This window comes from Gossypium hirsutum, chromosome D04 (genome assembly GCF_007990345.1).
Source record: "Gossypium hirsutum isolate 1008001.06 chromosome D04, Gossypium_hirsutum_v2.1, whole genome shotgun sequence".
Lineage (NCBI taxonomy): Eukaryota > Viridiplantae > Streptophyta > Magnoliopsida > Malvales > Malvaceae > Gossypium > Gossypium hirsutum.
The window spans coordinates 323,465-337,603 of NC_053440.1; the positions used below are offsets into that span (position 1 = coordinate 323,465).

The 14,139-nt window shown below is 33.5% G+C and overlaps 2 protein-coding genes across 6 annotated transcripts; both read right to left on the reverse strand.

Annotated features, from left to right (window-relative positions):
* Nucleotides 1-203: 203 nt before the first annotated feature.
* LOC107938088 (IAA-amino acid hydrolase ILR1-like 3) lies at nt 204-3,343 on the reverse strand. The gene is given in 6 exon segments (XM_016871142.2): nt 204-679; nt 1,478-1,606; nt 1,818-2,098; nt 2,101-2,131; nt 2,561-2,686; nt 2,788-3,343. Coding segments are annotated over 6 exon segments (1,284 nt in total). The 5' UTR covers nt 3,115-3,343; the 3' UTR covers nt 204-289.
* A 2,672-nt stretch (nt 3,344-6,015) lies between these two features.
* On the reverse strand, nt 6,016-9,916 carry LOC107938068 (uncharacterized calcium-binding protein At1g02270). Of its 5 annotated transcripts, none has more exons than XM_016871113.2 (10): nt 9,451-9,916; nt 9,260-9,364; nt 9,051-9,156; nt 8,214-8,434; nt 8,056-8,114; nt 7,850-7,958; nt 7,602-7,727; nt 7,364-7,474; nt 7,155-7,280; nt 6,016-6,943 (listed from the first exon to the last, which is right to left on the reverse strand). In XM_016871113.2, exons 1-10 carry the CDS (start codon nt 9,580-9,582, stop codon nt 6,692-6,694), a joined length of 1,347 nt encoding a protein of 448 aa, XP_016726602.2. In that variant the 5' UTR covers nt 9,583-9,916; the 3' UTR covers nt 6,016-6,691. The 5 variants fall into 5 exon arrangements, 4 of the variants coding, with proteins under 4 accessions (XP_016726602.2, XP_016726599.2, XP_016726601.2 ...); XM_016871110.2 differs by having other exon boundaries at nt 8,056-8,132; nt 9,451-9,909; XM_016871112.2 differs by having other exon boundaries at nt 7,155-7,262; nt 8,056-8,132; nt 9,451-9,907.
* Between the last annotated feature and the right edge of the window lie 4,223 nt (nt 9,917-14,139).

Here is a 14,139-nt window from a genome sequence, read left to right on the forward strand (position 1 = left end):
GTATCTTTATGGTATTAGGGTTTAGGTGTTTTTTCTTTATTTACTTAGTTTAAGACTCGATCCTATTCCCGCGTTCTCAGCACCCCTCTTTCCAAACAGATATCCATTGCTTTTACTGAACTTAGTTCTGAATTTATGCCATAGCATAGACAACCATCATAATGGAAAGGGATTCAAAACAGAACCTTCTGCAAATGTGCTACTGCAATGGGAACGTTGGACTTCCTTTCATCATATAAAACACGAGAAAAATATCTTTACATAGGAATTGTTATTACTGTAGAAGCCCTTACAATGCTTCATCTAAAATGGAATGTTTGTGTTCATTAAGGTAAAGTTCAGCAAGAGCGGTATGTAAGGCTGCACCGATCGCAAGGACATCTTCATCGAGAAAGAAATACGGGGAATGCGGAGGATGAATTGAACCCAGTTCCTCGTTTCTAATTCCAATGCTTAGCATGAATCCAGGGATTTTTTCTTGATAGAAGGCGAAGTCCTCTCCTGCCATTATCTTTTTGCCCCTCTTCACATTCTCAGGACCAAGCAAAAGGCTACCAACCTTCTGAACATGTTGATGCAAGCCATCATCATTTACAACAGCAGGATAGACAGGGTGATCTTTTTCTTTCATGTCAATAAAAGCTTTGCATCGGTGTACGGCTGCTTGTCCTTTAATGACCTACAGTAAGTTACCGGTACATAAAAATGCTTAAGCTGAAAATAAAGGACATCTTTGACTCAGGTTTTAAGAACAAAACAATTTGGAGGAAGCCAAGATCTTAAAAGACTAAGTTGAATATAATATGACCTGAAGCTGATCTATGATAGTAGAAAAATGATCCATCAGCAATGCAGCAAAGAACATAGAACAATGAGATACTCTCATAAAAATAGCAAAAATCATATGATAATTCCCAGAGCACCAATACAGCAGGCCAACAGAGAAATCATAGCAGACAAGATTATTTTATGAGAATAGCATCTCAGAAAGGAAGGAGGAAAAGAAGATTGTTAATTTCACAAGAAAGAAAGAGAAGAAAAAGAGAGTGGCTACTGCTCTGAAAGGAAAAGAGAGGAAGAAAAGAAAAGGAGAAAAGAGAGAAAATCAGAATATATTTTCATACTTTACCCTCAAACTTAGAGAAAATATATACAAGTGAAACTATACATAAAAAGGAAAGGTAATCTCCTAATTTCCTTAATTTCAGCCTATTAAAATCCTAAATCAAAGTCTTAAGATAGATACATGTCTTAACAAAGATGAACAAACCAGAAAGGTTACAATAGTTTGTCCACTCTAAAAAGGGAAAAGAACCACACGCACACACATATTATATGTTAGTAAAACAATTAGCTCAAAAAGGTAAGACTTAGCTAAGGGCAGAACGCATGCTAGGAGTTTTCTTACTATCAATGGGAAAATCATGATTCTCATGGTTATTGCTAAAACCTAAAAAGACAAAATATTGCTGTGTACCTCTTTCAACCTTTGTTGTAGTTTATGCAAGCCCTCAGTGGTGAGACTCCTCAAAGTGCCCCCAAATTCGACATATGATGGGATCACACTGAATGCGGATCCACCTCTAATAAAAGTAACAGACAACACCTTACAGGGGAAACAAAGACATCGGGCATTAGGTTGCATTGGATGCCTTGCATACTTTAACCAGAATATATGCATTGTTTGTGTGTATCAGTAAATGATGGATGTCAAATTTGCCGAAGAATAGGCATAGAATATTCCTATACTTCAACAAGTTAGGGTAAGTCACAACTAATTTGAGAATGGATATCTAGATAAGAAAATGGGAACATACTTGACTGTGGAGAGGATCTGCTTCTCTAGAGATTAGCTGTTGCAGTGCCAAAATTGCAAAGGATGCAGCAAGTATTGGATCTACAGTTGAATGAGGTCCCGCAGCATGCCCACCAACTCCTTCTATTTTGGCTTCAAAGATGCATGTAGCGGCTAGGACTGGCCCTGAAACCAGTGTTATGCTTCCTGTCAATGTGCTATAATCAATGTGCATTCCAAATATTGCTTCAGCGTCACCTAAAGCTCCTTCCTTTATCATGTGAGATGCACCAGCACCCCCTCCTCTGCAGGTTGGAAAAGTAATCTGACAGTTCCCTTCAGGGGCATATAAGGGAAAATGTAACTTGAGCCAACTTGAAATTTGTGAATCTTTAACATTTACCTATGCGCACATGTTAGTTTGTCATATATGTTTGCTTGTGTGTATATATATATATATATATGTACATGAGGTTTTATGGAATCAATATTAGGAAGAGTGTCAAATGCTACTACATGATGTTGCGAGAAAAATGACTACTAATAGCATCTTTTTTATCTCTTGCAAGTTCCTAATTAAACTATATTTATGAAATGGAGGTTGTATATATGGCACTGTTCCAAACGAAACCTGTATAATATCGTATAAACAAGCAGAAACTGTAAATACAGGAACAAAAGAATTTGCAATAAGCCTACAAATGCATTTTTAGCTAAGTCAAAGGCTCATACAATCAGTTGAGAAAAATCCAAGTCAGAGCTAACCTTAAGCCTGTCTTTGCGTAGATTAAGCAACTTGGCAGCACCAAGAAGCATGGTAGTGTGAGCATCGTGCCCACATGCGTGCATTTTGCCATCTATTTTGCTCCTATGTTCCCAATCCACAAGCTCCTATAAAAAACAAATTCAGGGTAACAGAAACACGGACTCTCCGATGATCAGCTGCATAAATAAAAGATTAGGAACAAAAGGATGGTCAAATTTAGGATGACCTGAAGAGGAAGAGCGTCGATGTCAGCACGAAGAGCAACGATGGGTTTAGAACCAGAGCCAATTTGGGCGACAATACCCGTCTTGGCAAAGGGGTAAGAATAAGGGATGCCAAGTTGGTCCAGGTGTTGGCGGATAAGAGCACTAGTGTTGTGTTCTTGGAAGAGAAGTTCTGGGTTTTCGTGGATCTGCCTCCTGATAGAAACCAACCAATCTTTTTCCTGCTGGGCTGAGCTAAGGAGTTGATCTTTGTAATCATGATCAACTCTGCCATGTATAGCAGAGAGGCAAGCAAGAGAGACAAGCAGAGTGTGCAAACGGGCAACCATCTCGGTAGCGATGGCAGCCACGAGTTGCCAATACAATTTGGCAACAGATTGATTCAACTGAAGTAGCCAACAGGCAGGCGGAGGCAATGAAAAATTGATGAGGTCTGAACCCAAATTGTGGGGTGTTCATCTCACTGGGTGCAAACCATAATTGTATAAAAGAAATAAAAAATGTCTCACCTACCATTGACCTCATGACATGCCAAATGCTAGGGGACATTACTGCAGTAGCTTTGAAAATTTTTCTTATCATTTTTTTTTGTGTTCTTTATAATTATTGAAAATCTCTCAAAAATCATTCTATATTCTTTAATCATATTTGGTATGCATTTAGAATTTTTGGTTTTCACGTTAGAATTAATAAATTTAAAAATTAAAACTTAAATAAATAAAAAAAAAATTATAACACGAATCATTATTTGATAGTTACTCATAATTTTTTCGGCACTTTTTCAAAATTAAATTTTAGCACAAGAAATCAATATTTTATATTTTTACATACTTATAAAATTTTTAAAAAATAAATAATTAAAATTTTATAATGTGAACCATTATTTGGTAGTCTTTCGTAATTTTTAGTGTGTCCTTGAAAATTTTGGTATAAAAAAATGTTTTTGTATACTTATAAAAATTATTATATATTAATAAATTTTAAGACATGAAAATAAATATATTTGGTAATCCCTCATATTTTTGTATTAATTTTGTAATCTTTGATATCACTAATACATTTTAGTACTAAATACTAATAAATTTAAAACATTGAAAATTAAACAAATACCTTTCATATTTTTTGGTATGTTTTTTAAAGTATGTTTCATATTATTTTTGCATACTAAAAATTATGTTAGGATTTGATTGAGGCCAACCAATATTTAATATTCAAAAAAATATTATTTTTGCATGCTACAAAATTTGTTTTATATAAAGATAATTTTAAAATTATTGAAAATTAATTGTTGTTTTGTATTTAATTACTTAGGATTTTCCTTGAAGGATATTTATTATATTAGGTATTTTTTTGTTACTTTAGTATTTATTATAATATTTTTTTAATTTTGAAGTAGTACCAAATATTGGTTTGTCTTAACAATTTTCTTTCTTTATTTAATTTTTAATATTTTTTAATCTATAAATAAATTTTTTAGCATTCAAAAATAATACTTTTATATCAAAATTTGATTTCGAAACCATATTAAAGAAAATAGTACATAAAATATATGAGGGAGTAACAAAAATTTTGTTAATTATTTGGTTGCACACCTGAAGACTCTGACTCCCAAATAGGAACTCCAAACAATAGAAAAGAAAAACTTTGAAACTTCATAGAGACAACACATTTATAGAACTCCTTGACAGACTTAAACACGTCGTTCTGGGGAAATAGCCATGACCAATGGCATTTGACCACTTGTGCAATGTCAGATGCTCTATGTTACGAGCACTTTTCCCCTAAAATTCTGCATTTATGACAGTTACCCTAAAACAACTCCGGTGCTTCGTAGGGTAAGTTATTTCCTACCACTAGATCCTCAATATATTGTGGAAAGCCGCTTTGTAACCTCTTGTTCGAATTTGGGGCTATTGTTATACCCTTTTGCTACTCGAACACGTGTCAACATCAAAAAAACGTTGACCTTTCTGTTGACCCCACTAGAAAGAGCCATTTACTTGGACAAAGGGAACACCAACATCCCGTGTCCTTGCCCATCTATTCTCAAAGCCTTGGGGTAAGGCCATTTGCCTTTCTCAAAAAGGATCAGCCATCCGTTTTTTAAGTGTGAACCTATCTAAGCGTAACAACGTTGTATTAATTGAAAGAATAACATAATGAGCCTCATGGTATGCATCTTTCGCGCATTGGATGAGGATAATTTTCTTCATAGCAATATACCATGTCATGCTAATGGACCAGGAGATCTCTCCTGTAAATACTTTGATTAGTGAAGAAAAGATCAGATTTCAGCACCCTAAAATTACTCTGAACAATTATCCTCTGAGTTAGCCTATCCCATTATCCTTGTTCCGACTCTCAACCTCCATAGCACCACCTTAATTTCTTGTTCAGCACTATAACAACATATATACATATGAATTTTATTTGGAAATTTTAAAGAATTTTTGAAAACCGTGTTAAAATTTTAATTTAAACTGTTTGAATAAATTGAAAAAAATATTTATACATAAATTTACTAAATATTAATCAGTGATTACTGAGAACAAAAAAGGAGGATTCTTGCAACCAACATATAAGAACTTTAGAAAAGAGGAAATTAGGAGAGGTGAAACTAAGGGTTCACTTCACTTTCTATATGCTTTTTTGGAATGGAATAACCTCCATTGTTTCAATTATGAAATTTTTACTCTAAATATTTAACAAAGTTAAAATGCCTTTTTAAAATTAAAAAATATTAAAATTTGTAACATTATTTTTATTTATTACTTTTTTTAAAATTTCAATATACTTAATTTAAAAAGTTTTTAATGTATAAAACATTTTCAATTTATTCAAACAGTTTAAATTAAAATTTTAACACGGTTTTCAAAAATTCTTTAAAATTTCCAAATAAAATTCATATGTATATATGTTGTTATAGTGCTGAACAAGAAATTAAGGGGGTGCTTTTATGATTAAAAACTCAAAGATTGTGAAAAAAATATTTATACATAAATTTACTAAATATTAATATGTGCAGTTTATAAAATAATGAATATTTTTTCTAAAATTAAAAAGATAGATGGTGGCAAAAAAATATATGACAATATCATTCATTAGAAAATAACTTATATTTACTTTTTTTTGTCAACTCTATTCATGTAAAAGGTTATTAGAAATAAGTAAAAAAGTAGCTTTATATAGAAATTAAAATTTCATAATGGAAAAAACCTCTGAAACGATGCTTAAATATAAATTTTTACTATGTTTACTGGGTGGAGTTTATATATAATCTGTCTGCAAAGTGATTCACTATTGGATCAATGTTTCCTTCACCTTACCTACTAACATGGGGGTTTCCCTCTATACATTCTGATGCTTCAAATGCTAGTCTAGTACTTTACATTAATGCACAATTTCAGTGGGCCACTGCTCTATTCTAAGATGGACTCACCATGCTACCCAAAGACTGATTACTACCTGTAACCTGCCTATATGTAATGAAATATATATAAATATATACATGTATACCTTCCGCTTCTTCTTTCCTTCCCATTTCCCCTGTTTAACCAGCAAATAAGGGGAACCAGTTCCATTATCCGCCCAATCACTGACGAAATGCCACTTCGATGGAGTGATGCCCTTAAATTTCATGTTCCTGCGATCATTGGCGTTGGAGTGGGGGTCCCCTGCTTGATAGTATGAGAGAGTTGAGGTTCTTCAGCTTGATGTTGACCAAACAGTATTACAAGAACCATGGGACAAGGGTTGCACCATAAAACATTTTCAGGCTCTCCCTGGGGCACTCCTATGGTTAACATGCATAGAGCACAGTCTACTCTAGATCCTTCAACTTCTCTTCATTTCAATGCCCCATACAAAATTTGCCATCTAAGTTTCCTTGCATCTCAGATTTTGTCATTATGCTAGCTGGGAACAAGGCATTGTTATCGGTGAGAACACCACTGTAAGTCGGGCGTGATCAGAGAGAAAATAATTTTCAGGCCACCTTCCCTTTTCCACTTCTGGAGGAAATAAAACTGCATTCTTCACACTAAAACCAGTAGCTTGCTTCTTCCTACCATATTTTTCTGTCACCTTATGGCCCCTTTCTTGGCCTTCTTTGATGTCTCCATCTCTTGGCTCTGACCATGTAGGTTTCCAGATTCGCAGCTGCAAAATCATTATTCCGCAGCATTAGCATTATGTGTGTGTGTGTGTGTGTGTGTGTGATAAGTCTGCCCAATGGAATTCGTAAGAATTTGAGTTAACAATGTCTGTTTTCAATGCTTTGTACATTATTTATGCGTTGTCTATAGACCATATACACAACAACGGCATAGTGCTTCTTGCAACACCAGAGAAAACGTTACATAAGAGTTACCTGAAATTCTTTGTAGTCAACAACACCGTTTCCGTCAATGTCTGCTTGAACCCACAAGTCATTTGTCTCTTCAACACTTAGTCCATAGCGATGACCGATTATATTGAACTGTAGAAAGACAGAACACTGTAGTAGTTATGTTCTCCTACTAAGAAACAAGATGACAAAAGAAAAAAAAAGAGATCCCAATTGGAGGGAAGTTCTAATACCTGTCGAAGAGCTTCACAGAAACCTGAGTAGGTAATGTAATCACCATCATTGTCAGCCTTAAGAAAAGCAAACGCATCATCTTCTGTCAATGAAGCTTTCCTTAGTTGATTCTGAAATAGAACTTTTCCGTCAGATAAAAATGTTCCAAAGGAGTAAAAACACATTCTGACAGGGCAGAGAAAGAAAATGAAAACCAAGGGGAACGAAGAAGTAGAACGACAATGTTAAGCTCCTGACCTTGAACATGCCAAATACTGCTTCAGTCCAACTTGTTTTCAGAAGTTTGCGATAACTATTGGGATTGAGAAGCCATATAAAATCCACACCGCATATGTTTCCCCGATGATTGAGGTGACTAACCCACTGTTCTTAAAACACAGGTATCAGAAAATTACTAGACATTTAATTAAAAGTTTTAGCAAAAGGTCAAGTGAAATATCAATGTCCTCCTATAGTACTCCTAGTGGGAGCGTAAAGATATTTACCTTGTGTGCATCTGCATCGGTGTACTGGTGAGCAGTATCATATGATGATACAAAGCCTTGGGACCTAAGGAACTTGTAAACGTGCCCGCGTTTGCTCCCATTCCAGTCTCTGTAGGAAAATGAGAAGGGAAAAAAATTAGTGTGGCTCTACAAGGGCAAGATATTAGTATTTGGTCCAAACTAAAAGAAATGAAGCATATATTCACCCGCAAAGCATAATTGGTAAAGGATTAAGATTATATTCCTTCTGATAAGATTCGACATACTGCAAGATTTTGTAGACCTGTCAAAGAATTAGTATATAACAAGGATAAGAAAACGTATTGATGAAAAAGTTGAGGTTAAGTAAGAAAGGGTGTATTACCTGATGCAATCGCACTATACACAAACTTGAATCATGAGGAAAAAGCAAATGGGTATTGACAATAAGAATTTCTTGGCAAGGATCGTTGTTTCGGCATTGTGAAGCAGGGGTAACCAACTCAACATGAAGCAATTGTGCAACCCGGTCTCCACAATCATTGAAATGCAATTCCCTATAATTAATAACCCTAAAGTAGTCCTTATGCACCGCAGTTAACAGACCTGTTATCTCCAACAGAAATAAGGTCTAGTTAGAAGGAATCTAGAATGGAAGAAAAATAGACCACTTCATTGCTTAACCTTTAGGTAACCATTTTATCATTTCCTTCAAAATGCATGAACCCCAATGTCTATAAACCATTTCGAAAAAGGGCAAATAGAAAGTAGAAAGGCCTAAACCTCAAAACCCAATTCATGAGACTTCAAATAGTGCCTTAGTTGGGAGAAGTGCAAGTATTGTACGAAATATTAATTATGCAAGTTGTGCTTGCAGGATCGAACCATCAACCAAGGCTCAAAAGCCTTTCTTTAGCAGGTCATATCTACATCAACCGAAGCATTTCTTAAACTCTGTGAATTCCTTCGGGCTCTCCTCGAAATACAGGAGACAAAACTCCGAATGAGAAAATACTTTTCCGTTAAAACGTCCAAGGCAGCCTCCCTCAACAAGTGGAAAAGTGATACTATATGATTGTCGGCATCAGCTATCCTAATCAAGACTTATGCGGTTGCTGACTTAGTTATGGCCTACTGGTTAAGCACTAAAAAGCGGCTGCATATTGAGAGACTATTCGTAATATTCATATACTGAATTAGATAAATAAATAATAATAGTTACCATCACCACGGTTGTTGGTACGTCCAAGCTTGAATTTAAGATAACCAGCATCACCAAGCCTCTTCTCATACATATTTACAAGCTCTTCATTTCCAACCCAGAATTCCTACGGCAATGTAAATTAGAATAATGAAAAAGGGAAAAAAAAAAGGCTGTTGCAGATTCATAATAATAACAACAATCAATAATATCGGAATGAGAAGAGATACCTGCAGACAAATAATGGAAGATCTCTCGTATAATAAAGAATCCAATATTCGTTGGTTCCTGGCCAACCAATATGCCCTATAATCGCTTTCACGGCAATTCTGGTCCTGAATCCATTCAATATATGCAAAACAAAACAAAATATGAAAAAGAGTAATCCAATGCAATAACATATATATATATATAAGAAAACCTTATGAGAAAGGCGTTTGTAAATGGGAGCGAGGATGTTAAAAGTGGTGCAGGTAATGCAGGGTTGGTGAGGATGATCCTTCAAGGAAGATGCAATCGCATAGCTTCCAATCCTTGACACTCTTCCCTTCATCTTTGTTCTCCTATCCTTTCTCGTTTTCGATTTTTACAACAAAATCCAACGAAAAATGATAATAATGAATTAATAATTAAAACAAAATCAAAAACAAAAACAGAGTCCTTCCTGAAAGTTGAACGGACGTGAGGATTTATTTTGGGTTAAGGGAATGGTTTTGAAAGAAACAAATAGCGGCGGTTTCCCATTCATGAAAGAGAGAAAGTGAAAGCACCACCACGACCACCACCCGGACGATGGTCTTTGGTTGCTCTGCTTTCAACTAAAACAAAGCCCAACCTCATATTTACCTTCTTCTTGTTATAGAATTCGTTTATTTCACCACTTACTCCTCTCCTTATATTTATACTATCTTTTTTCATTTTTTGTTTTATTTTATTGATATAACTGTCATTATGTTCTTATCCTTTATATCTTATTCTACTTTTTCGAATTTCGGAATTTTTTTTTAGAAATTTACAATTTTGTATCATTAAATTTATTGAACGGTCGAAAGTTTTTTTACATAACACAAATGGTTATAGTACATCAAATTTAACATGTATAATCTATATGAATGAATATAAAATATGATGGTTGAATCATTAAAATTGTTATACCACCACATGAACTAGACATGTGGCACCTTCAGAAAGCTCCAATTCGACATATGAGAGTAGACCTTTACTCTCCATCCGTCGAGCCGTCTTCAATTGCTCAACCTCCTGGATCAACCATTCGTTGCTGAATTGTTCACTGATTGATGAGACATCCTCCTTTCATCTAGACCCATTTTTCTAGTGGGAACACTTTTCCAAGTATGAACACTCTATTTAGGGACCACTGAGGCCTACTTGAATGTAACAACCTCGTATTACATGAAGGAATAACAAAATGAACCCCATTATGCACATCTCTCACGTACTCTATGATGACAACCTCTTCTATAATAATTTGTCATGTCACACTAGTAAACAAGAAGACATCTTCTATAAATACTCTTCCAAACAATGAGAAAGGGTTGCTTCTTCCTTTAAGCAATCCGCGAGCACTTATTTCTGCAATTAGCCATCCTATCCCCCATAACTTTTTTCCTATCCTCTTATCTGTTTTTTGGCTTTCTACTTATATAAATGAATCGACCTCTTTTGCACCATCATCTCCTCGTTATTTTTTTCCGCGTTGAAACTTGTTTCCAAAGGTATAATTAACTTTAAAAGCAAAAAGATGAGGAATTGAGAAAAGGAAAAAAAATGAAAGGCGGAATTTTTGGGAATATGAAGCCGAAAGGAGACGCGATTCAGTCTCCACTACCTTGAAACCTAAGGAATATGAATTATAAGCAAGATGACCCACAACTTGCACAAGTTGGCATTGGAAACCAGACCGACCAAAATCTGTGAACTTGGGTGCCACCCACTACCATTCATGTGTAGTAGACAACTTACCTTTTCAACTACTTGTGTTTTATACATCAAAACATTGATTTCCTGCACTTATATACACACGAGAGACAAATCATAGACAATTAGAAAACAAAAAGCAAGTTCGAATCACTTAAAATCATTTTTAAAATTAGGGTTTAGGAGAAAATTCTAAAAAAAATAATTTTTAATTCTTATATATGATTTAATTTTTCCGAAATCATGTTAAATTTTGAGAATCCAAACCTTTTTTAAAGAGAATAATTGAATTATAAATTTTTGAGAGATTAAAATATAATTTTATCATATAATAATTTATGATTATATTATTTTTTAAAAGACTCGAAATTTTTAAAAATTTTTGAGGCTAGAGTGTAAGTTAACAATGTATTAATTTATAATATTCTAACAAAAAAAATTATTTTACCTGATGATTTGGAACAACTCTTTTTTAAAAAAAATCTACATCAGTTACCAAAACTATTAATAATGTTGATTATTTGGACCAACTAATGACATGATTTTTCTCCTTTTTGATTCATTATAAGATAATGGTAAAATTGTAGTTTTGATTTCTCTATTATACTTTCATTTGATATTTAATATTTATATTTTAATTTTACATAATTTGGTCCTTTACTTTTACAATGGCATTAATTAGTCTAAATAATTTACATACTTATATCTGACAGTTATCTTATTATTTTACTTTTACAAGTGTCTTAGTAAAAAAAAAAAGCTATTTGTAGTTGAAAGGTTAAAGGTGATTTTTTTTTTCAACTATTTATAAACGTCTTGGCAAAAAAAGAGTATGAATGTGGCAAAGTGGCATGACATCGTATTTTTTTTCTATAGACTATATAATGGTCAAGTTTCAATTTTGGTTTCTATACTACGCTCAAATTTAAGATTTAATCTTTATATTTCAACTTATTGACATAATTTCATACCTCAACTTTTACAATGCCATTGATTAGCTCAAATGTTCTATTTTGATTAAAATTATTTATTAAATTCACATCCATTGCAATGTTTTTTTTTGTTACATGGCTACTATGTGAGTATTTAAAAAAAATTTAAATGTCATCCCAACAAAGTTAGCAGAAAAATTTAATGATATCAACAATTGGAATTGAATTTTTAAATTCGAAAAGTAGATAGACTAAATTCTTAAAAGTAAAAATATGAACGTTAAATTATAAATGCACGAAGAGTACAAAGACTTGAAGTATATTTTAACATTCAAATTTTATTCTATAATTTGGTTAAAGAACAATTAACCCAACGCGAAACATGGGAAGCCATTAGTTTTATTCAATTAAGACGGGAAGCAAAAACCATGTTAAGGCTAGGAAAAAGACATTTGTGATTGTTGCCATCCTCTCCCAGTCTTTAGCATCTTTTCGTAGTTTGATATCCTATTGTTGCTCCATTACAATTTTTATAGTTTTGCTTCTACTACTAGTCATTGTAATTTTGCGAAAGTTGTAGATTTAATCATTACATTTTAATTTGATTAATTTTAGTCCCTGTCATTTATGATTTGGTCAATTTTAGTTCTAGTACTTTTCAAAATTTGAAATTTTAGTCCTAACCAAAACAATAGTAATTAAATTTGTTTGGTTAAATTAAATTACTAGTCATGTACATACATATATGTCACGAGTCACAGATCCAAACTCGCGATGAATGCACACAAAACAATCCATAGAGGTCAATTGATTAAATGGAGCTTATTTAACTCACCTGAATTAGCCTAATTTGTGGAATATATGGAAAAACCTTTCTACTTGAAGCTTTAGTGACCTAGTGAAACATTCCAGTAAATTAGAGTTATCATAGTGAATATTTGTAGTCCTAAGGGATAAGATTGTATAGTGTTTATATCACTTAGAACTCTTATCTTGTAGATAGGCATTAATCTAGCAGTCGATGTAATTTAAAATGTATCGTTGGACAACTATAAATAGAGGTTTTCCCCCTCATTTGTAATTATCCCATCTTACTCAGTTGTATTTTATTCAAAGTAATCAAACATAATGAGAGAATTTACTTAAACATCTTTTGTGCATTGCTTTCTTGTGACATTTTCTAATTGTTTGTCACTTTTTTGCTTGAGTGTTAGCTTCTGCAAAGTTTCGGTGTCTTTGAGAATTTCTTTGTGAATTCTCATCTTTTCAAGAGTTAGGTTGACTTAGGTAGATTGGAAGCAAAGTTTTTGCCTAAGGCTACGCAGTTTGCTAAACTAAAGTTCTAGCCCTGTGATAGTTGGTATTAGAGCCAATGTTCGAAGGTGCCGAATTGAGATGGAAAATGAAGTTGGAAATCAAAATGTCCCAATGTAAACCCATGGGGCCAAGAAAGCGAGTAGATTGAGGGATATGCTATTGGCTTTGGAAGGTAAGGTTGCGAAACTCGAGGGTTATGTGGGTAATATGAAGGAAAGCCATCATGTAGCTGAGGGGCAAACTTTGGATTGAGACTCGGGGAGAGATTAGCTCAAGGTATAGGTGTTGGATGCTTTTAACGCTAACGTGGAAGAGATGTAAGGGGCTCTCAATTCCATTGCGCAGAAGCTAACAGAAAAGGATGATGTTCTCGAAGCTATGATGACGGCTTTGAAGGAGGGCTAATTGAGTTGTATGAATGTTGCGTGTATTCTCTACTAGGTTGCCGCCCCTCATACTATATGAGGGCTAATTGGGCCTTTCATGTATTAAGTTTAATTATATGTGCTTCTTGAACTTTTAACCTAACACTTTATAATTTAATTCAACCAAATATTTATTTTCTATTTCCCAAAATAAATATTATTTAACTAATTATTATAATTACTTAATTAAAAAAATTAATTTATCAATTAAATAATTTTCTCAACTTAATTCCAATTCTGTTAAAGTAATAACAACTTTACTATAATAGAATCTATAAGGAAATATATTTAATTTCCTTGTTCAATAAATCTCATAATGATTAATTAGTTCAATTTCATCTTCGAATTTCAATTATTTATTATAATTAATTAAATAATAGTTCGAAGAACCTTAAATTAATTATCAAGTCATATTTGTACTTAGCAAGAAAAGCATTCATTGCGAATAGTGACACATGCGATCTATTTATCTTACTTCATCGTTTCGACTTAATTCTA

What these genes read in the sequence shown, in the direction of transcription:
- LOC107938068 (XM_016871110.2), bottom strand. Translation starts at nt 9,582, where the DNA reads ATGAAGGGAAGAGTGTCAAGGATTGGAAGCTATGCGATTGCATCTTCC. An exon ending in TACCAACAACCGTGGTGATG is followed by an intron (nt 8,435 to 9,050) that starts GTAACTATTATT and finishes TGGAGATAACAG; the next exon opens with GTCTGTTAACTGCGGTGCAT. An exon ending in GTATAGTGCGATTGCATCAG is followed by an intron (nt 8,133 to 8,213) that starts GTAATACACCCT and finishes ATTCTTTGACAG; the next exon opens with GTCTACAAAATCTTGCAGTA.